Below are 24,560 nucleotides of genomic sequence, written 5' to 3'. Positions count from 1 at the left end.
CAACTACCATGTTGATACACATCTGAGTTTCATTCATACAAGCCATTGTTCTCACCTACGTTTATACTCATTGTGTCATTGACTCATACTAGTCATTATTTTTCTATAAGCTGTTGATTCATTCGTACTAGCCATTGTTATCATCTGCAGTTACATTCAATAAGCCATTGACTCAATTCTGAGATGGCATTCATATTTGCCATGTTATCTCATTGGCAACTTGCATATATAAGTGCCATTGACTTACCTACGAATTGAACCAATTTTGGGCCAAGGAGTTGTGCCAAGCATACCAATTCTTACTAGCATTAAGGGTTACCAAACTCCTACTACAAGCCAGGTCAAGCTTTCTTTCTACACATTTTTTTCTTTTTCTTTCTATGAGTATAGGCTTTGAGTTTTGGGTATGTAGTATGAGTAATATTAATGTAATGCATAGAGCCAAATGGACTAGAATCCATGTTGATGAATTGTTCATTTTTGTTTAGCTATTTGGAATAAATTTCTCTCAGGAAAACAATTTGAACTATCTGCTATGTAATTACATGTTTCATATCAGAACTTAAATGGCTTGGAAGAATAAAAATTCTATGCAATCCCTATACAGTGACATTATTCGTATGTCTCAAAGATAGGGAAAGGTAGTATCAGAGATTTTTTAATTATGGTAGTATAATGCCTATGAACCTTCTGTTATAAACTATTATAAGCCCATGATGGGAAAATAATTCACAACTATATTAATTAGAATTGATTAAGGATCATGACATCGAGATTCATTAGGGATGACCAGTAAGGTCGAGATGAAGGGTGTGGATTGGTAATCAACGATTATTTGTATTAAGCCGCAAACAAAGATGATTGATTAGTGCCAAACATATTAGTAAATGAATATAAAAAAAAACTATAAACTTAGTCATATCATGGTGATCAAAGGGTGTAATTCTTGTTGTCAAGTCAAGCGTTAGATTTAGTGGAATGTTTTTTGCTGTGATCACTACAAGTTAGGGTTGCTAGCAGTTGGTAGATAGGTTGATGGTGTCATGTCCCCATTTTGGAGGCAATTTGATTTAATTAATTTAATTAATTAGGTTGTCCAAAATAATGAATATTTTATGAGGATGACTAATTAATTATTTTAATTAAATAAATAACTGGTATTAAGTTAATTATTTATAAAGTTATCAAATAAATAAATATTAAAAGGTAACTTTAGTTTTAATTAATTTAATAAAGTGACTTGAATTATAAAATATTTTTTATAAAGTCACTTAATAGATAAAATAAAATAATGTTCTAGAAGTTTCTGGAGAAAGTGGAGAAAAAGAATAAATAGGCACCCCAGGCTTCATTCTAATCATCCAGTTGTTTATTTCTCTCTTGACATCAAATTGTGATTCAGTCACATAGTCTATTGTGGAGCCAAGTGGTTTCAGATAGTCAGTTGATCTTTGGGAACGAAAACTCCCTTGGATTTGCATAACTGAGGAAGTGAAATATCTTCTGAAGGGTTGCACATTTGGAGGTGATACTTCAATCACTTTAGCTAGGGCATCATTGGGCCTTAGGCCATTTTTTAGCATTTCAGCATTTCAGGAGGCATTTTTAGCAGTCCGAAAAAAGCAAGCCGAAAAAGCAGACCTGAAAAAAAGCAGGCGAAAAAAGCAGCTCCGCAAAAAGCAATCCAAAAAAGTAGTTCGAAAAAGCCAAAACGAAAAAAGCAAATCCGGAAAAAGCAAGTGGAAAAAGCAGATCTGAAAAAAGCAAAGCAAAAGGGGCAGCATTGTAGAAAATTATTACAGCCATCTACAATCAAGTTCTTCACTTCTCATTTGGCATATTTTCTGAGAAATATAGGTTTTCAGCTGAGTACAAAATATAGCTTCAGCACTTCACTATTTTCATATTGTACTTGTCTTTGTTTGCCATTTGGCATTATTGGTATCAAAGGAAGGCTAGGATTTGCAATTGAAAGAGCATTGTAATTTTTAGACTATCTATATTGCAAACCTAGAGTTTGATGATCAGCTTATTAGTTTGCATGTCAATTGTTTAACAAAATGTCAATTGGCTGTAAGTTCTTTTGTTGGCATAAATAATGTTATAATTTTGCATACTAGGTGTTTATATTAATGCCACTTGGTTGTAAGTGCATTAATGCCATCTTAGGTTGCATCCAAAGTATTTGTCATAATTACTAGTTGCTGTAGCTGCATATTGCAAGTAGTTAAGTCACATACTTGTATTGAATATTGTCAAAATTAGTTGCACATTCATATTAGGTCATTGTTTAGACAATTTGGAGTTTTTTTTGTAAGCATTCTCTTTGATGCAAATCGAAACAAGAGTCATTGCAGAAATCTGAAAAGTTATATCAGTCATATGACCCCTTGTATGCAAAGTGTTTGACAAAATTTTTTGAGCCCTCAATCAACATTTTAAAGTCAGAATTGAGCAGGATTATTACAGTGGTATCAGAGCTTGCTTGCAAAGTGTTTGACGAAATGTCAAACAACTGAAGTATAAAGATTTTTGGTGTTTGAAGAAGTTATAACCTATTGGGGTTATTACAGATGGAGCGTATACATAGTCTAGCTAGTTGCCTAGCCAACACTCTAACATCATGATGCTCAGTGGCAAGACATGGGTGTCCCATGCCTAATCCTGGGTAGGGAGGGCCTTTCTCAGTTGAGATTGTGTGGGGATACTTAAGGTTCCACAATTGGGAGGTTAAGCCCCTAACAATGCTTCTCCTCTCCACCAAATGCAAGACTTGCACAACATAGGGATATGTTCCACATTCAAATTATTTTCTTTAAATGGGTACTTTACATTATGTATTTCATTTTTCAGTGAAGATATGTTAGTAAGTTAATATTATTGATCAGTTACTATCTTTCCTTGTAGTAAAACTTGATTATTCTGTTAGAGCTGTTGTTCTCTTTCATTTGAGTGCATAGAGTAATTATTATAATTGTTTTTTGTGAACATGAAGAATATTGTTTATTTTGTTTACAATTAATTGATTATTTAGGAGTGAAAATTTTTAACATGTTATATATGGTATTAGAGCTTTGAGTTTGACATTGAACCTTGGGCTCCTTGAAAGTTTCGAACAGTTTTGGTAATGTTCTCGAAAGTTTCAATGATTTCTCGAATGGTTTTGGAGATGCTCCCGAACGGTTTCTGCTCTGATACCACTGTAATGTTCCGTTCTAGAGTTTCCTTATGAAATCCCTTAGTATGCTTCAAGTAGTCTTGTTGTGTGTTTCAGGTAGTCTGGTTGTGTGCTCCAAGTAGTATTCCTTGGTGCTTTGGGTGGCCAGTGCTTCAAGTAGTTCTACCTTAGTGCTTCGGGTCAATGCTTCAGGTTAGTGCTTTAGGTCAGTGCTTCGGGTGGCCAATGCTTCAAGTTAGTGCTTAAAGTTAGTGCTTCAAATCAATGCTTCGAGTGGCTAGTGCTTCAAGTTAGTACTTTAGGTGTAATGTTTTATTGTTCGACTACCCCTCTGGAATAGATCTATACAAGTATAAACTTGACGAATGTTGGGATCAATCTGTCCTATTACACATGGAAGAAAGCTTGAAAGAGGCTATACGGTAACTACTAGGAGGCCAAATTGATGGTCATAGGGTAAGGTTGCTGATCATATGATGGAGAGAAAATGTAGTACCATATCTTCAGATGCTGGCCGTATGATGTCAATGTAGGTCTGTACGGTGAATGGGTGAGGCCGTATGGTAGATAAATGGAAGCCATAGAACAGATGTAGAAGGCCGTACGACAAGCTTGCAGGCCATACAGTATTGTGGGAAGGATGTATGGTGGAGTGAAGGAGATGATGTGGTAGTGAGGTAGGGTATGAAAAGAATGTAGAGTTGTTCGTACGGTAAGGGAAAGAAATAGATGATATACAAATGGAGGAAAGAAGAATATCTAGTCATTCAACAAAACTTATAGATCCAAACTCAGTAGATACACCAAAAGAATGAAGATTGAACACGAATAATTTCAATATATACTTTCCAAAAGATGGTGCTCCAATTTGCTAGATCAAAGCGAAGTGTTAGAGGCGACAAAATAGGGTGAGGGTTAAATCCCACCGAAATCAGATAAACCAAATAGGGAAAGTCTTGCACTTTCGAAATGGCGAACATTACAGAACTCCAATAGGAATTTGCAGTACAGAGAAAATAATCCAAATTGCATACCTACTACTACCTACAAGCCATGCTTAAATATCCGTTGGGGAAAACCTCTCTGAGAGTGCACAAAGATAGCCAACGACAACACTTATCAATGGAAACTAAAATAAAAATAGGTTCGAGATATATTTAATCAACCGGAACCACAAATACAAATATTAACTTGGGCCCCATATTAATTAATTAAAGTAATTAATTAAAGGTCATTATATTATTTAAATTCTAAGACCAGTTAATTAATTAGTTTAATTTAATTATTACATTAAAATTTGGGGACATGACAAATCCTCGCTGCCAAAGATTGCTTTCCCTCAAGCAATCTGTCATCTAACGAAACACCAACAACTCTAAGGTCCCAAATCAAACATGCAGGCAAGACAAGTGAAATGACATCAATCCTCTATAACACCACATTGCTATTAAACATTTGTTGTGCCACTTTGATATAAATATTGTCGTGTCCTGAGTCAACAGGATCCCAAACCAAATATGCAGGCGAAATGAGTGAATTGTCATCAAACCTCCCTTGCACCCTACTGTCATTAAGCATCCGTTGTGCTACTCTGATATAAACATTTTCGTAGCCTTCACCAAGATCCCACTGACACAAGTTGATGAAATCTTTCACGTCATTATGTTCAAAAATCTCTTTGGGTACGATCATGAACACAAACGCCGATGCTAGCACAAACTTATCCACTAACACAACCACACTGATCACTATTATATTCTTGACGGATGAAATCTTAATGAAGAGAACTTCAGTGGTGAGAATGTCAATGAAGGGGGGCTTGACTGTGAGAACTTCGGTGATAGGAGCTTTGGTGAAGGGTGCTGCGATGATGGGAGCCTCATCAAAGAGTACCTCAATAAAGAGAACCTTGGCAGAAAAAACCTCAACGGAGAGTACCTTGGCAGAATACAAAATTTTAGCTATAGATAAAATCTTAATGGCACGCAGAACCTCGTTTGAAGCCTTGATGATGGATAGAGCCTCAATATTGAGTAATGTCTCAATGGCAACAAACGTAGCTATTGTGACCGATGCAACCACAATGAGGGACACACAATGATGATGGAGACAACCATGACGTCGTTGACGGACATAACTACAGTGACAGGTACACCCTTGACGATGGATATAGACTTGACGTCGATGATGGACACAACGGCGTTGATAGATGCAATGACGGTGACGAACATGATGATGGACTTGGTAATAGACATGGCTGCAGTGACGACAATGGACACAATGAAGATGACATACATGACGACAATGACGATGTCATACATGGCAATGGACAAGGCAATGGTGATGACAACAGACACAATGGCGATGATGGATATGGCGATGGTGACAACAAAGGACACAATGACGATGACAGACATGAACTCAGTGTCGGTGACAAACATGATAGTGACGGATACAAACTCAACAAGGGACACAAACTCAACGTCGGTGATGGACATGACAGTAACGGACATGAACTCAACGACAAACATGAACTTGACGTTGGTGATGGACATGATGGTGACAGATACAACAATGATGGCATACATGAACTTAACGACGGACTAGGCATCGGTGATGGACACAAACTCGATGACGGACATGAACTTGACATCAGTGATGGACATGATAATGACAGACATGAACTTGATGACAGACACGGACTCGGCGTCAATGACAGACACAACAGTGACGAATACGATGACGGTGACGAACACTCAACCTTAGCGACGGACAAGACCACGATGATGGACATAGCTTCGATGAAAGACATAGAGCCTCGGCAACAAACACGACCTCAGTGATGGATATAGTCTTAGGGACGAACACAAACTCGATGACAAAATGAGCCTCAACAACAGATAACTTCTATGATGGGCACAACTTTGTCAACTAATGAAACTTCCTCAACGGATAGTGCCTTGGTGATAGGCACAACCTCGGGCACAACTTTGGTGATGGGCACGACTTGATCCGTCCATGTCTTCACAAAATCCGTGCAAGAAACCTCTTCATTTTTTTGGTGTTTTCCCCATGTTGGTTTAGTAGAAAGATTTAGCAAATTCTCCTGGAGCAGCCTTGTAATCATACCTTCATTCTCCTCATGCAAAGCATCACCCTTATCGTTGTCATCCATTTTCTCCTACTTGTGCAAATGAGATATTAGTTTTTCTTAACAATGCTTGAAAACATTACTGACCAATCTATATGCTGCTATAGAGGGGATATAATCTAAATTACGAACAACCCATAACATCGATGTGATGGGTTGGGATATCTCATCCATCTCTTTAATGCACGAAATCATAAGACTCTCCATAGCAACTGGACTCTTAGTATCATGATCTTCTTTGATGGTGACCATGAAGTGATGAAACATATCACGGATCAAATTTTGCAACTCGAGATCTAAGAGAAGATTACTTACTTTGACATTTGCACAATTCTCCAATATTGTAGATCTCATACCAAAAAGGTCACTTCTAAAGTCATCAAGACTCTGTAAGTTATAAACTACCAATTGCAATACCTCTATCATGGTGTTATCATCATACGGTGCTTTAGAAGCCGTAATTCTCAAGACCTTATTGAGACATGTTGCAATTGCCAATCTTCTATCCTTGTCACAGTGTCTCAAAAGCCTAGGTTGACTTAAGGCATCCTTAATTGGCGAGAGGATTCTTTGTATAAATCTTGAAGGTAATTGGTCCACCTAACACAAACATACTTCCAATAGATCTAATGGAAGATCAACACTCTCACTGAGCTCTTTGCCAATCCTTTGTAGTGCCTACAACCACCACTCTCCATTGCTGTTTGGGGCCATAGTGCGATCCAAGTACCGAAATCTCTCAATCATCCCAATAGGCTACCAAGATCACTAGCTCTGATACCACTATAAGGTTTCGAATGATTTCGGTAATGTTCCCAAAAATTTCAAAGATTTCCCGAATGGTTTCAGAGATGCTCCCGAATGGTTTCTTCTCTGATACCACTACAAGGTTCTGAATGGTTTCTATAATGTTCCTGAGAGTATTTTCTAAACAGTTTTGGAGATGCTTCTGAATGGTTTCTGCTCTGATACGACTATAATGTTCCATTCTAAAGTTTCCTTATGAAATCCCATAGTATGCTTCAAGTAGTCTTGTCGTGTGCTTCAGGTAGTCTGGTTGTGCGCTCCAAGTAGTATTCCTCAGTGCTTCAGGTGGCCAGTGCTTCAGGTAGTTCTACCCAAAGTAACAAGAATCGGAATCGGATCAGAATCGGCAAGGCCAAATCGAATCGTGAATCGGCAATGAATCAGCAATGAATCGGTGATGAATCGGCAAATTTGAAAAAACCCTTTAAATTTAAAGATTTTAACAATTTAAAACTTATTTCATGCACCCTTTATTGAATATAACTTAAACACACTATAACATCATCAAACAGAAGTTAAAACTTAACATACATAAACATGGAACATAAAATCCATCACATATGTAACTATGTTATCTAAAATGTAAATTGTAGGCTAGCTGAAGTAAATAGAAATCAAATGATCACAATGATTTAAATCATAGAATGTATCTAAGATGATCCATAAGACATCAAATCATAAATGTATGTAAGAATCTAAGATGAAGATCCCTGAAAGCTTGAAACATATGTCTATCAATGATTCAGTATCAATATCTGTAAACAAAATATAAAAACAAGGCTCCAGCTCAAGCCTCAGATTCATAGTCATCATCATCATCCTCAACATCATCCTGAAGCTCGGCTGCACCCTCAGCCTCAGCCTCTGAGTATCCAGTCTGCCTAGTAGCAAGGCGTCTAATGTAGGTCCTAGAGGACTGTCGAGCCATATCTCCCGCATGTGAGATGGGCTCATGAACTTCGCTAGGGCCTGTGCCTGTGCGTGCACGTGTGCGTCTACCAATGCCTGAAGAACGTGCTCTAGTTGCCTCAGCCTCTATATCCACCTGGTCAACCCACACACGGTCTTCCTCAGTGAAGACTGGATCCACAACCTCTGTGAGCCACTCTGATTCTGGATCAATCTCCTCTAGAATGATCGGAGAGGAGTCAGTGCCCAAAATCTGTCTGATCCTAAGATGGAGGTTGTAATGAACAAAGACAATATCATTCAACTTCTGCACTGTCAACCTGTTTCTTCTCTTCGAATGGATGTGCTCGAACATGGACCAACTGCGCTCACATCCAGAAGCACTGCTTGGCTGACTCAGAATACGAATGGCAATTTTTTGAAGTTTTGGGGTTGTGGCCCCAAACATTTGCCACCATCTATCTGCAATAAGGGGAAACTTGAAAATAGAAACAATTAGTCTCATTTACAAATTACAAGTTAACTCTAAAATTACATAATCAACTTTAAGATTAGAATCTAGATTCATGAACATTGAATATATTATTTAATTTTTACCTGGCTGTAGTGTTGTCTGAGCATTTATGGCCATCCTGCCAGAGAAAAGTGGCCCCTCTTTATTGTTGAACTGGTCTAGCTCAACAATCGCAGCAGCGCTATCTTCATCGCTACTCAACCTCTGAATCACTGTGTATAAGCCAGTGAGAACCTCCGCATCCGCCTTGAACTCAGGACGCAAACGATATGCCGGATTCAGAAAGTAAGCTGCTGCATGGATGGGTCGATGGAGCTGATTCTGCCATCTCCTATCGATGATGTCCCAAATAGGACCATACCTCTCTTGCACTCCTGCATATTGGGCTCTGATGGCCTCCTTGGCCCTATCCATGCCCTCATAAATGTAGCCCATAGAGGGCTTCTCCCCATCAGCAGTTTGTAGCAAAGCTACAAGGGGCTCAATGACCTACATATAAAGTAAAACAAAAAGCTTGAGTCAAAACTTAAATATAAAATAATATAACTTAAAGTAAAAGTAAAATACTAAATGTTAAATTGCAATAAATTTTGTACTGGTATGTTTTTGGATTCGATTGTGTTAAGATTTTTACCATCAACGTTTCGAATCACACTACGTGATCCATCATCAGGATGAAGAGCAAGAGAAGCACAAAAAATATAGTATATTGCAGATAATGGATGACTCAAGAAAGATATAAAGGGAATAGGCCAAGAAAGATAGCACACACTCCGAGGTTGAAGAAAGAAAATAAATTAAATATAAATATAAACAAAAGAAACATTAAAAAGGGGGGGGGGGGGGAATGGACAGAAGGACAAGGGGGCCAATAAGGGAACACTCCCGAGGACAGATTAGAAGATAAATAAAGGCGACAAAAGAATAAAGGGAAGAATGATGAGAAAAGACACGGGAAGAAATAAGAATATAGAGGAACCACAAAATATGAAATGACTAAGAGCGTACCTCAAAATGTGGTTCTTGCTGTTAGCTTGGCTCTCTTTGACCATGTGGAGTAGTCTTTTTAGGCGTCGAGGTCCTAGTGGGCGCTGAGCAGCAGCCTTAGCTCCTAGGGGTACACTTCTCGCACACCACCTTTTGGTGGGCTTGGGGCATGGGCGTTCTCCTGGGGTCTTGGTCTCTTTTGTTTGTGTTCCCTTCTTGCTTGTTTCTTTCTTTTCATGTCCTCCTTGTCTCTTTTCCTCGTCTTTGTCCCTTTGTGGTGGTCCTATTTTTCAGCTTGGGTTTTCTTGTATATAGTGGCGTTCACATGCATATATGCAGTCTTATATATATTTATATATATATCCACTCTCGCGCATTTATTTCCTATTCCTTACCTATTTTATTTAGTTTATTCTTTTACTTTCATAGATACCATAGATATATATATATATATATATATATATATATATATATATATATATATATATATATATATATATATATATATATATATATATATATATATATATATATATATATATATCCACTCCCGCACATATTTATTCCTCATTTATTTTTATTTTTTAGTTGGTTTATTTATTTTTACTTTATATTGATTCTCGTATATATATATTCACATACTCTTTCGCACACACTCATAGTTATATAATAATGCATTGTTTATATATATATATATATATATATATATATATGAATATGTGTGCATTTAAATATATTAATGTATAAATATGCATGTATTCTAATATATATGTATATGGATGTATTTGAATATTAATATAATTACATATTATACATATATATAAGTATATATATATATATATATATATTCGACACTTTCAATATTTAAACACACACATTGGCACATAAAAATTTTTACACACTCCTATTGGTTTGGCCTCTCTTGTATACATTTTGTCGCATAGTTATTAGCTAGAGCGTAATTTCTTCCTCGACCATTGCTTGTCTCTTGCTTATGTATTTCTGATTGTTCTCTTCTTTTTATTCTCGTCATATTGAGTCCTAGTAAAAAATTTTGAGGTACGCTCTTAGTCATTTCATATTTTGTGGTTCCTCTATATTCTTATTTCTTCCCGTGTCTTTTCTCATCATTCTTCCCTTTATTCTTTTGTTGCCTTTATTTATCTTCTAATTTGTCCTCGGGAGTGTTCCCTTATTGGGCCCCCCTTGTCCTTCTGTCCATTCCCCCCCCCCCCCCCCCGCCCCCCTTTTTAATGTTTCTTTTGTTTATATTTATATTTTATTTATTTTCTTTCTTCAACCTCGGAGTGTGTGCTATCTTTCTTGGCCTATTCCCTTTATATCTTTCTTGAGTCATCCATTATCTGCAATATACTATATTTTTTGTGCTTCTCTTGCTCTTCATCCTGATGATGGATCACGTAGTGTTATTCGAAATGTTGATGGTAAAAATCTTAACACAATCGAATCCAGAAACATACCAGTACAATATAATAGATTGTGAAAATTTGTTCTCTTTAATGCAATAAATTTACCTGCAGGATTTCTCTACCAGGTTTCCAAAAACCATCCTCATCAAATATGCAATCTGCCACATCTATCCCTACAGTGGTCATAGCATAGGAAGAGGAAATCCACTCCCGCCCAACAAACATGCTCCTCAATTCATCCCTTGATATCAACAAGGACTGCAAGGTGATGAAATTCGAGGCAAACCTCGTGATACCTGGGCGAGCTAACTCTTTGCCTTCTGTGTACTTCCTCATTGTGCTAAGGACAAATGAATGATTATAAATGAATTTGCATATGTTTTTTTCCCTTTCCACACATGACTTGACAAACTCAAGTTTGCCAATTTCCTCCAACATGAGGTCAATGCAATGTGCCGCACAAGGGGACCAAAATATGGTGGGGTGCCTCTCCATCAAAAGTTTACTTATAACAATTTTAAGTCAATTAGAAATTCAAATTTCAAAATTCAAATAAATTTATTTTCAAAACTTGAAAAGTTAAAAGTTTACCTGCAACAACATAACTTGCTGCATTATCCGTCACCACTTGGATCACATTTTGTTCTCCCACCTCTGCTATGACTTCCTCAATAGCCTCACATAAGTATGTGGCATTTTTTACATGTGCGGAAGCATCAATGGATTTGATGAACATAGTATATCCTACAAGTAACAAAACAACGAATTAGAATATTAAAATTAAATGGATCATCAACGAATTAGCATTCAACAAATCAAAATTTACAATTATGTATGTAGGAAAGTAGAATGATCAATTACCTTCACAGGATACAAGAAAATTGAGGAGTGTTCTATTCCTCCTATCTGTCCAACCATCAGTCATGATGGTGCAACCCTTTGCAATCCACTCCTTTCGGTTCTCCTCGAGCTCAGCCCTCATGTCCTCTACCATCTCATCCAAGAGGTATCCGCTCAACTCAGCCTCAGTTGGGGCTTTAAACCCAAGACCACAAATAGCAACCGTGTCTATCATGTTCTGCCAATAAGGAGCCCTGTCACAAATAAAAATTTAGATGTCAAAGACTCAAATTATAAAACAAGTAAATATAATTAAAGTTTTACTTTTACTTTTAATTTTAACTTTAAAGAAAACAACGAAAAAAGAATCAATTACCTGGCTGCAATAAATGGAATGTTGCAAAAGTACCAAAATTTGCATATCTCCTTTCTGGCAGCATCATGAATTTCCTTGTTCAAACCCATGCCCTCAAGCGTGGGTTGGGAACCAGGAGTAGTGCGGGGCACAAAGTAACTATCCATTCTGTTTTTCCGCACTCTAGGCTGCAATAGGTTGGTGTGGGACTCTGTCTCAGTATGTGACCGACTAGCACTAGCACGAGCAAAAGAACTAGGATAAAAAGGAGGCCTAGAAGAACCCTCTCCAACACAACCTACAGATGCAGAAGCTGATGCAGATGCAGATGTGGATGCGGCTGCAAATGCGGATGTGGGAACATGGGAGTCAATACCCCTTAACCCTTCAAGTTGCATTTTCCTATTGGCTTTGTCTTTTTCAATTTTTTCTAATGCCATTAAGCAAGTGCGTTTTGCCTCAGGAGTTTGGTGAGTGCAAATTGTAACATCGTGTCCAGGTATAGCAGCAATGTGGTATTTCAATCTATAATTACCCCCAGAAGTTATTTTTTCTTTACAAAAAATACATTTTGTTTGATATTTGGTTCTTCTAGGAAACTCTTCATTATATTTCCAACATTCATCTTTTCTACCCATTGCGAATTTGCAAAAAATGAAAGCAAAGGCTGCTGATATAAAAAATTATATGTAAAATATCAAAGTTTGAAGCTAATAAAAGCTACAAAACAACAAACCCTAGTTTGCAACTTAGTAAAAATAAAGAACATTCAAGATCTAAACTAAAAATCTTGAAAACTATAAAAATTTAACAAAAAATGCATAATACACTAACATGCAAAAAAAAAAAGAACACTTACCTCTTGCAAATGAGTTGAGTGTTGAGATTGGCTCCCTAATGCTCCCAATGCAATTGATGGCCTCCCCAAATGGATTGCTGATCTCTTTTGTGCTCTTTCTTCTTGCCGGTTAGAAACCTATGGCTTTTCTTTTCTCTTCTTCTCTCTCACTTTTCCTCTCTTCTACTCATGTTAAACAAATAGAAGGCCCTTTAGGGTTATAACAAAGAGAATAGGTCAAAAACAAAGTAAAAAAACAAGCAATTTTTTTAAATTTTACAACTCTATACTTTATTGGCTGCAGGCGATTCATGCCGATTTTTCCAGGCGATTCATGCGATTTTTTGGATAAATCGCTTGAATCGGCGATTCAGGCGATTCACCTGAAGAAATCGGCAATGGCGATTTCCGACTCCAAAAAAATCGCCATTGCTGAATCTAATCGCTGAATCGCCGATTCAGGCGATTTTATGGCGATTCTCATTACTCTGGTTCTACCTTAGTGCTTTGCGTCAGTGCTTCGGGTGGCCAATGCTTCAATTTAGTGCTTTAGTTAGTGTTTTGGTTTGTGCTTCAAGTCAGTGCTTCGGATCAGTGCTTCAAGTGGCCAGTGCTTTAGGTGTAATGTTTCGTTGTTCGACTAACCCTTTGGAATAGATCTGTACAAGTATAAACTTGACGAATGTCGGAATCAATTTGTCTTATTACACACGAAAGAAAGCCTACAAGAGGTCATACAGTAGCTGCTGGGAGACCAAATTGATGGCTGTACAGTAAGGTTGCTAGTTGTACGGTGGAGAGAAAATGTAGCACCATATCTTTAGATGCTGGTTGTACGGTGTTAATGTAGGTCTGTACAGTGAATGGGTGAGGCCGTATGGTAGATAAGTGGGAGTCGTACAATAGATGTAGAAGGCTGTACAAAAAGCTTACAGGCTATACAGTATTGTGGGGAGGATGTATGGTGGAGCAAAGGAGATGATGTGGTGGAGAGGTGGGGTATGGAAAGAATGCAGAGTTGTTCATACAGTAGGAGAAAGAAACAAATGATGTAGGAATGGAGGAAACAAGAATATCCAGTCATGCAACAAAACTTGTCGATCCAAATTCAGTAGATATAGCAAAAGAATGAAGATTGAACACAAATAACTTTCAATATATATTTGCCAAAAGATGGTGCTCCGATTTGCTAGATCCGAGTGAAGTGTTAGAGGCAACAAATTAGGGTGAGGGTTAAATCCCACTGAAATCGGATAAACTAGATAGGGGGGTCTTTCACTTCCGAAATGATGAACATAAGAGAACACCTATAGGAATTCGTAGTACAAAGAAAATAATCCAAAATGCATACCTACTACTACCTACAAGCTGTGCTTAAATACCCGTTGGGGAAAACCTTTCTGAGGGTGCACAAAGATAGCTGACAACACTTACCAATGGAAACTAAAATAAAAATAGGTCCGAGATATATCAAATCAATCAGAACCACAAATACAAATATTAACTTGGGCCCCATATTAATTAATTAAAATAACTAATTAAAGATCCTTATATAATTTAAATTTTGGGACCAGTTAATTAATTAATTTAATTTAATTATTACATTAAAATTTGGGGACATAACACTCATCATTGTCTTAACTAGAAAATTGAAAATCTAATGTTAAATGGAAATAGAATGCACATCCAAATTACTTCTCGAATGAAATCTTGCCATCCTGTATTATGTTAAATGGACATAGGATACACACCCAAATTACTTCTTGAAAGAAAGCCCGCCATCCTGTACTCTTCTTTCTTATTAAGAACATGTCGAAGTATGATTACTCCTATTGTTCTATACCTAAAGATGATGAAACTCTAGCCCATGCTTTTCTTCAGATCAAGGAGAGAGTTAGATGGACTCCTGCCAAGAAGGCAATTATGAGAAACAAACTTATTCAAGCTTGGAATGCCAAAAAAAATCCACATATGATCTATCATGTACCTTGTAAAGGGCTGGAAAAACCCAAGGAAACACACAAGATACCTACGAATAGGTGGTCTATTTTCTTTAAGAGTTTTTGTTGAAGTATCTCTATGTACCCTCAGAAGAGGGAGAAATTTGTAAATAAATATGGTTGGAGTGGCAACAGATCTCTATTTTGTTTTTTGAGAATAATGAGAACAAATGGCATTTTGTACTTCACTTATTTTGAGCAAACAATTGTATCTTCCCTTTTCTTGAACATATGTATGAAAACATAATAAGGATAAAGAAGCCAATTGTATATTTCAAGAAACAAACACTATGGAAAACAATGGAAACAATGTAGAGAATGAGGTGTCCAGTGAGACTATTCCTCAGAATCCCATTCCTCAAAATCCTATGGACCTGCAGATCCAAGTCGTGCAAGAAACTCAAACCAAAATGGAAAATATGGAGAAAAGAATGAATGCTCCTTTAATCTGCTATAGCCGCTAAGGTCTCTCATATGAACATCTAAATAGCTGTTATAATTGTCTTCTCATGCTCATGAATATTGAAAAAGTAACTGTGTTCAATGATGTGATAGTTGTTAGTTAAGGTTACAAAAAATCGAGAGGTTTGATTTACCTTACATAACTGAATACTTTATAATGCAAGCTGGAAAATCACACCAGAGATCAAGGATAACCAAGATGGGATGAGATGAGTGGTGTAGTCCATATGAATTGGACAAAGATGGATAAACCAGAAAAATTAGAAAGATGAATCAAATTATGAAAAATAACACTATTGGAAACTTGTCAGTCTGTCGAGTGGTTGGGTGATCAAGCACATAGTGTCCATGTAAATCCTTGGCTAGGGTAGGTTTAGTAGTGAATGATGCTTCTATGATCACTAGAGATCAAAATAATTCATAGTCAGATGGATAGACTATTGGGGGGTACTCGCAGTTTAGCCGATGATATAGTCGACAACTCTAACGCCAGGATGCTTAGGTGGCAGGATGAGATGATGTATGCATACCTTATTTCGAGTAAGGTAGGGCCATTCTCAGTAGAGAATGAGTGGGGATTACCCTAGGTCCCAATGCCTTGACTTGCGCAGTACAGACAAGTTTCTACTTGTCTTGATGCAGTGTGACCTAAACCTTGTTTAGTAACTAGTTATGTCTTTCAATTGCACATTCTAGCATTATACTTTATGCAATTACATTCTGTTCATATGAAATGGTAGTTAAGATTTTGTTATCTACTTTTTGGACTTGAATTAAAAATTGTGAACATGATATTGATATTTCTTTTGATCTTGAAGTGGCTAGGGTGTATTTATATGTTGCTAGATCTGTGATGTAAAGTGATGTTCCCTATCATGTTCATTTGTGAAAACATTGATAGGATATATAAAAAGGGAGTAGATTGTGAAGAACATGTCATTCTTCCTCTTGCACTGAAATTTTCATCATCTTACTTGCTATATATGAGATTGGAGAGCTTACCTTCTAGTGATGGGTGCCGAATGTGGACAGACAGGTAAAGGTAGAAGTGATACTTTCCACTTTCACTATACTTGTCAGCATAAATCGTGTACTAAAATGCTTGATTGAAGCTATGTGCATAAATTTTCTTGATTTGATATACTTAGACATATGTGGAAAATAATCTATTTCATGTTTGCACAAGATACCTCCTGCCTTCATATTGTGTTAAGACTTATGGGATTTGTGGGGTTAGGAATTCTAAGTGTTAGGGAAGATCCCAAGGAAGTGTAAGACTTCAGGGTTAGGTAGGAAATCACCTCAACCTTATTTTGTTTTTATGTCTTGTGTTTATACTTTAATGATGATTAAATAGCGAGAAGGCCATACATCACATCTTGTGCTCCTACATCGACTAAGCACACTTGCATATATGAAAATATCAATGCTTATTTATGATAACATGTAACTTTTGACCTAAAGTTTTCTTTGGAAATATTGTGGTGACGAGATGGGCATGAAGGACTAGGTCACATGAACGGGAAAAGTGGATTCCCTAATCTTTACAAGTATTCACCTACTCGATGGGAACCCTATGCTAGATGGCATATATGACTAATTTATCTCAGTTACTTATGATCAATTTATGATCTAAAGATGAGTTATGAAATTACAGCTTGAAAGGTAATACTGACTCTTGATATTTGAATTAAAATGTTATCTCCATAAGCTATTGACATTGTGAATGGAATAAAAGTATTTTAAGTGTATATATAAGAGTATGACAAGAAGTAGATAATCTACTAGTGGGGACAAATCCATGCAATATCAAGGTATGATAAGCAACCAAAAATATGTGTGTGCTATCATTTGATTTTAAGGTAGTATGCAACTTGATTATTATTTTGTAACTTTGAGACACTGTGACATGATGCTACATAGGAAGATTGTGATGAGATCTTCCAAAAACTTCGCTACCTCTTCCCAAAAAACATAAAATATAGTTGACTATTATTATTTCAAAATTTGAAAATCTTGTGGTATGGTGTTATTTGAGACTATATGACGGCTAATTCTTTCATTAAGGATGTTCCTTTATGTGAATAATAATGAGGTATATTGTGTGTGGGAAACACTTATAGTTTGATGCCTATTTATCTACATTTGTGTAGCCAAGAAAGAACATAAAACTCTATGAGTTATTGCCTATTTAAATGATGATTGATTCTGCACTACAGGTATGAGTGCTTTCCTATTATTGAGAACCTGCCTTGTGACAAAAGATGGAAATATGTAATATAATGTAATCTAATTTGCATGTGAAGAAAATAGGAAATGACAAAATAAGTCAATTGAGAAAAGATTATGATATGAGAGCATCATGAGATGGTTAGAAAAAATAGTTCAGCATGACAGGTATGAAAAAGAAATTCATGGAAAAATTTGTGAAAATGTATCATATTGCTTGGGATTTAAAAGAAAGAGAGAATTAACAATTCTATTTTGAATATGTTACAGCATGATGATATATTTTCTGCAGGTTGTAATGTTTTTAGCGCACCTTGGGATGCAAGGTGTTTTGTAGCTTCTACTCCCTCATTGTGGCCAGCAATAGTCACTTTGTAAATGTGAGTCGACTTTCATTTATCTTCAAATTTGATGAACTTGAAAGTGATGAAGAACTAGCTTGAATCTTTCTTTTAGTTTCTTGCAACCGCCTAGCCACCAAATGCGTTTCCACCAAGCATGCATTTGTTCACATTACTTCTTCTATTTTTCCTTTCTTATGGCCTTGTGGATACAATTTGAAATTTTGTGAGTGTGATTTTAGGGTAGCTAGGATGTGAGTTCTATGTTACACTAAGGGAGAAGATTGCAAATATTTTACATGCATCTAAAATTTGAATTGGTAAACACACAGGTGTATAGATTGGAAATACATTGTATGAAATAATCAATATTGAACAAGATATATGATATGAATTGACGCTATGAGAAGCATTTTATGGATGTGTAATGTTCTCATCATAAAATAAATATTTAATCAAACTTTTGTTAATGGGCCGATTGATTTAGTATATCTCGGACCCATTTTTATTTAATTGTTTCCGTAAGTATGGCCGTTGGCTATCTTTGTAAATTGTTGGGAAGTTTCTCTGAAGGGTATTTAAGCACGACATGTAGGTAGTAGTAGGTATATGATTTGGGATTATTTCTTGGTATTACGAATTCCTGTTGGAGTTCAGTATTATTCACTATTTTGGAAGTAAAAGACCTTCCCTACTTGGCTTTCTGGTTTCCCTGGGAATCAACCCTCACCCTATTCCGTCCATTGTACTTCTTTGCTTTGGATCTGGTGAATCCAGAACACCAATTTTGTTTGGAATATATATCTGTATCTCAATTATTATCTCAATATACTCTGATGTCTTTTATTACAAACTCTTTGAAGTTGTCAATTCCATTTTGGAGCATGTAGCATAGCGAATCGGAAGAACATTGCATTGCATCACCTCTGTCATTTTATGGCTTCTTACCATTTACCACATTTCCAACACCATCTTCTCCAAACTGTACGACCTCTAGACACCACTGTACAATCTTTAATCACCCTATACGACCTTCCCAGTCCTCACCATATGGTCCTTAGAACCAACCATACGCCTTCCCTGTCCCAACCGTATGGTCTTCCATGATCAACTGTACAACCTCCCAACTTCAACGGTACAGCCAAGAAGCTCTACCGTATGGCTCAAACACTCTCCCTCCAAACCATACATTGCCTCTAGTCTGATGCCCTCTAACTGAGATGAAATTGGGTATACAGAGGATCCACGTCTTCACTATGGGGAACGAAACATTATAGGATCTTCATGGGAAGATGAAATTTGTGTAAATAGATCTCTATGAACCTTTTTTCATTAGTAACACATCAATGATTATAAATGAGATATTACATGGAACCTATTTTTATCAAAGCATATAGTTATGAACTTGATTGTGTATAAGTGAGTGGAGCCAACGACCCTATGGTTGGGATTTCTATAGGTAGAATCGAAAGGAAATATAATTTTTTGTGGAAAGATCAGACCTAGGGTCTGAGCCGACAATGGAATGTTTCGTGGATAAAGCATAAAAATGCCCAAGCCACATTCTCATCTCAAGATTTGCATGTAGACTTGTAGTCCAACGGCTTAGGAGACTGGGATACAGAAAGTGTGGTACCATGTTTATTATGACCTCAATGATCTTGATTGGATGTATTATGATCTTCCATAATATATTACGGTTATAACACATGCTGTATTGATTCCATATGATAATGAATTATCACGATGAGCTTATGTTTATATTAAGCACACTTGTATTACATTCATGAAATCCGAATGATTAGTCACATTAAGATGAAAAACTTGTGGGACTTTGTTTTTTTAAGAGATGAAATACATTTTTATCATGAACTAATTTAAAATCTATATTCAAATATTATTGTGATAAGATCGGCATGAAGGCCCAAGTCACATAAATGGAAACATGGATCCACTAACCCTTTCAGGTGATTTGTGAGCCAACAAGGATGATTTTACTCATTTAATGAATACCATATATTAGATGGTACATATAACTGATTTTTTTCTTGAGAGCAAGTTTTGATCTGGTGCATGCTAGTTAAAGAATTACAAGTCTTTGAATGGTTATCTTTTCTCTTGAATATAGATCATTGAAAATTCTCTTACACAAGCTATTGGTATGAGGAATGAACTAAAAATGTCAGAAGTGCCTACTTGAGTGAGACAGGAACATGAAGTAGAATACTCTAAACTCAAAGTGATGTTATGGTATGGTGAAGGGAGCACATGTATGGTAAAGTAAACACATGTATGTGTGTGTTTCAATTCTTATCTTATAGTATTGTGCAAGCATTTTTTGGAAAGCATTAAGATAAGGGAATGATAGGCTTCAATTTTGATTTCGGCTCAGATTGTGATTCAAACTGGAATGAGATGATTTCATGATGCTATATGTATATATATAACTTGTATTGTGAATATCCTTTTAAATGTTTTCATTGCAAAGGTTCATCGAGGATGATGAAACACAAGGCGGAGGGTATGTTACATCCCTATTTTTTCTTAATTATAAAATATTCCTTATAACCTTTGAGACCTACTATGAAGGTGAGTTGATTGGTCAAATTAGTTAATCGTCATGGTTTCATGTGAAATGGAAGTGCTGGTTATTCATTATAATTTCATAAGAACTTGGAATAATGGTTTCGTTATGATGTTGTACAAAGGGCAAGTGGTTTAGCTAATATGATTGTTTGATTTTTATTAAACAATTTGGATATATGTGATTACCTTGATAAACTACTTTTGCAGGAATGTGATGAAGTTGGGGAGCATTTCCAAAAAAGGAAAGGGAATGAGAGCACTACCAACCATTGAGATAACAAGTATGGGTTCTAAACCACCTTGGTTAAGGGAAAACCTGACTAGGCAAGCAAGGGGTATACAAAGTGACTACCAATAGCTAACTAGGTCAATATATATAAATCTAAAAATATATAATTCCCATCTTATGTCAATGTTTTGATAATTATTTCCAAGTTTGGCAATGTTTTTAATATTATTATGTGTCATCGGCCCTCTTTATTTTCCAGTAGCCAATTTAATATTTCTTTCCTTCTTTGGAAATAGCCACATGTGCCATTGGCATCTTTAGAGGCTCTTGAATGTAACTCTTATGTTGCCACCTTCCTCATCTTTCTCATAACCGAGCATGCTTGTGAGAGCAAGTAATACAATCTTTCTCTTATGTGCTTCATATTTACCAACCGAGGCATCCACATCTGCTACCTTTTGCGCATTCCCAATCTTGGCATTTGCTTTACCATCCACGCTCTACAACTAAAGTGCTATTGATACACATCTAAGTTTCATTCATACTAGTCATTGTTCTCACCTTCATTTACACTCATTGTGTTGTTGATCAATACTAGTCATTGCTTTTCTATGAGTTATTAATGCTTTATACTAATTGTTATTATCTGTGATTACATTCAATAATTTGATGATTCACTTTAGAGATTAAATTCATATATGCCTTTGTATCTCACCAGCAATCTGCATATATAAGTGTCGTTGATTTACATATGAATTGAACCCATTTTGAGCCAAGGAGTTGTGCTAGGCATACCACTTCTAACCAGCATTGAGGGTGACTAGATCCTTGCTGCAAGCCAGGTTGTGATTTCTTTTTGCACATCTTTTTCTTTTATTTTTATGAGTCTAGGCTCTGAGTTTTGGGCATGTAGTATGGGTAATATTAATCTCATGCATAGAGCTAGATCGATTAGAATGAATGTTGATGAATTTTTCATTTTTGTTCAGCTATTTGCCTTGCATTGCTTTTAGGAAAACATTTTGAACTATCCATTGTGTAATTACATGTTTCATATTAGACGTTAAATGGCTCAAAAGAATACAAATATTGTGCAATCCCCATATAGTGGCATTATTGACACTATAAGAGAATTATTAATTATGGCAATATAATGCCCATGAACCTTCTGTTGTAAATGTTATAAGCCTAGGATGGGCAGAGAATTCATGACTGTAGTAATCAGAATTGATGAAGGATCATGAACAGCCACATTGAGATTCATCAAGGATGACCAGCAATTTCGAGATGAAGGGTGTGGGCTGGTAATCAATGATTATGTGAATTAACCCACAAACAGAGATGATTAGTCAGTGCTAAACATATTAGTAAATGAATATAAACAAATAACTATAAACTGAGTCATCTCATGGTGATGAAAGGGTGTAATTCTTGTTGTCAAGTCCAGCAGTAGGTTTAGTGGCATGCTTGCTGCTGTGATTACTAGAGGTCAGGGTTGCTAGTTGTTGGTAGATAGGTTGATGGAAGGTATCCATAGCCTAGCTAGTTTCTAGCCGACACTCTACCACCAGGAAGCTCAATGGTAGGACAGGTGTGTCTCATGCCTAATCTTGGGCAGGGTCTTTCTAAGTTGAGATTGTGTGGGGATACTTAAGGGTCTGCAGTTGGGAAGTTAAGCCTATGACAATGATTCTCCTCTCCACCAAATGCCAATACTTACACAACACAAGGATATGTTCCACATTCAAGTTATCTTCTTTAAACAAGTACATTACTTTAAGTATTTCATTTTTCAGTTGAAGATATGTTAGTCGGTTAATATTCTTCATCGGTTACTCTCTTTCCTTGTAGTGGGACTCGGTTATTCTCTTATAGTTGTTTATCCCTTTCATTTGAATGTGTCGAGTAGATATTATAATTGTTTCATGTAAAAATGAAACATATTGTTTATTTCATTTATAATTAATTGATTATTTAGGAGTCAGAAATCTTAGCATGTTACACTTTTCTCATCAAAACCAAAACTATGCAAATCAATGAACATCAAGCAGTTGAAGTGAAGTGCTTGCAATGCGGTTCAAAGCAAAATGCTAGTGGGATTTGTCTTGTTTTTGGGAACCTTGGGATCAGTCTTCAAGGTTGAGAAGAAATCCGCTAGTGCTGGAGCTTGAACATCAACCTTGATTAAAATTTGGCACCTTCTTGGGCTCGACATCACAATGATTTTCTAAGCTTTTTTGAAAGCACTAGATTTTCCCCTTTCTATGTTATGATTGCATCAACTTAAAATCAAATCCCATCTTCATTTCATGACTGAATGCCTTACCATGCTCGTCTTTTGGAGAAGTTGGTGCCCCAAGAAAGTGGTGGAGTTCTTCACACTATTGGGCTCCATGACAATTCATCTTTAACTTGTTAGATTTTCACTTTGTTTCAAGGTTTTCCCATGGTTCCACCAGGCCATTCATGTTCAAATTCATCTTTTGTCAGCCCAAATTGGCTTCACTTAGCCCATCTAAGCATCCTCCTTGATTGAAATCTAATTATTGGAATTCCAATGTGTTTAGCTCAAAAACTTTGTGATGTCCCTTGTCTAAATGAGAAATTAATAATAAATAATAATATTAAAATATAAATATGTTTATTAATATAATATAATTTACTAAATTTAATTAAAGGTCAAAAGACATGTAATGAAGAGTGTTGACGTTTTAACATCAATTAGATAAAATACTTTAAAATAAACTATTAAAGAAATATATATTTATATAATATATATACTTGAACATATATATATATATAATGAAGAAATGTAAATAGTATTGTTTATGTAATTTGTATTGTCCCCTGTAGGTTGCCCTAATAATTCGGGACAAATCTCTTAATTCCTCTATATGTACTATAAAGTTGTAATGTTCCTGACGACACACCTAAGAGTAAGTACCTGATGGAAGCTACTTGAGGGAAAAATACCCGAGTGAGACCACCCAATGGAAAGTGCCTGAGCCCGTGTCAGAGGGAGTCGAGGCCTCGTCGAAGGGAGCCTAATGCTACGCCAAAGGGAACTTGATGCCGCGCTAGAGGGAACTAAGACTACGTCGGAGTGAGTCAAGGCCGTGTTGGATGGACCCTGTTGCTACAACGGAGGGAACCTAAGGCCATGTCAGAGGAATCCGAAGGCTACGAAAAGGGAGGCGAAGGCCACAGGGAAGGAGGCTATTAATTTGAGATTCAACTAATTGAAGACAACTATGAATCACTTAATGTCAGATATTCTCCAGATACCAAAAGTAAGCCATATCAAGAGATTTCATAAATTGCAAACAATTCTCTATATTATATTGCAGACAAAGATGGAACTCAAACTTGCTAGATCCAAACAAGTAGTATAGAGGATGGTATAGGGTGGGGTTAAATCCCACCGAAACCATAAAAGCCAAATAGGGAAGATATCTCACTTCTAAAATGGCAAATAATACAAAACGCCAACAGAAATTTGCATACAATAAAATAATCCAAATTGCCCCCTAAAACAACCTACAATATGACTTTATAAAGGGCTTAAGGGAAACTTCCCGAAGGATTACAAAAAAGCCGACAAGCAGACAAGCTATGACAAAAGAAAATAAAGTGGGCCCTTTATAAATTAAATCAATTAATTAAATAAGTCCTTGTAATATTATTTGATTTTTAGGACAATTTAA

At 36.3% G+C, this 24,560-nt stretch overlaps 3 protein-coding genes and 1 long non-coding RNA gene across 14 annotated transcripts in view; 1 reads left to right on the top strand and 3 right to left on the bottom strand.

Annotated features, from left to right (window-relative positions):
* Positions 1-24,560, bottom strand: part of DCL2 (dicer-like 2) — a 445,017-nt gene that overhangs the window by 91,666 nt on the left and 328,791 nt on the right. The window lies entirely within an intron of this gene.
* LOC149540315 (uncharacterized) overlaps positions 1-24,560 on the top strand; it is a 241,509-nt gene that overhangs the window by 40,615 nt on the left and 176,334 nt on the right. The gene's annotated exons all lie outside the window — the stretch shown is intronic.
* LOC149540318 (uncharacterized) lies at positions 7,909-9,008 on the bottom strand. Its single transcript, XM_089801437.1, has 2 exons — positions 8,643-9,008; positions 7,909-8,507 (listed from the first exon to the last, which is right to left on the bottom strand). The coding sequence occupies exons 1-2, from the start codon at positions 8,992-8,994 to the stop codon at positions 7,924-7,926; spliced, it is 936 nt and encodes a 311-aa protein (XP_089657563.1). The 5' UTR covers positions 8,995-9,008; the 3' UTR covers positions 7,909-7,923.
* LOC149540317 (uncharacterized) lies at positions 11,743-16,187 on the bottom strand. The gene is made up of 2 exons (XM_089801438.1): positions 12,193-16,187; positions 11,743-12,070 (listed from the first exon to the last, which is right to left on the bottom strand). Exons 1-2 carry the CDS (start codon positions 12,807-12,809, stop codon positions 11,830-11,832), a joined length of 858 nt encoding a protein of 285 aa, XP_089657564.1. The 5' UTR covers positions 12,810-16,187; the 3' UTR covers positions 11,743-11,829.

The sequence above is a fragment of the Cupressus sempervirens genome, chromosome 9, assembly GCF_028749045.1.
Source record: "Cupressus sempervirens isolate cs-2001-9-10 chromosome 9, ASM2874904v1, whole genome shotgun sequence".
Taxonomy (NCBI): domain Eukaryota; kingdom Viridiplantae; phylum Streptophyta; class Pinopsida; order Cupressales; family Cupressaceae; genus Cupressus; species Cupressus sempervirens.
Note: the sequence above shows the minus strand (reverse complement) of the source record. Positions and strands in the feature narration are given on the sequence as shown.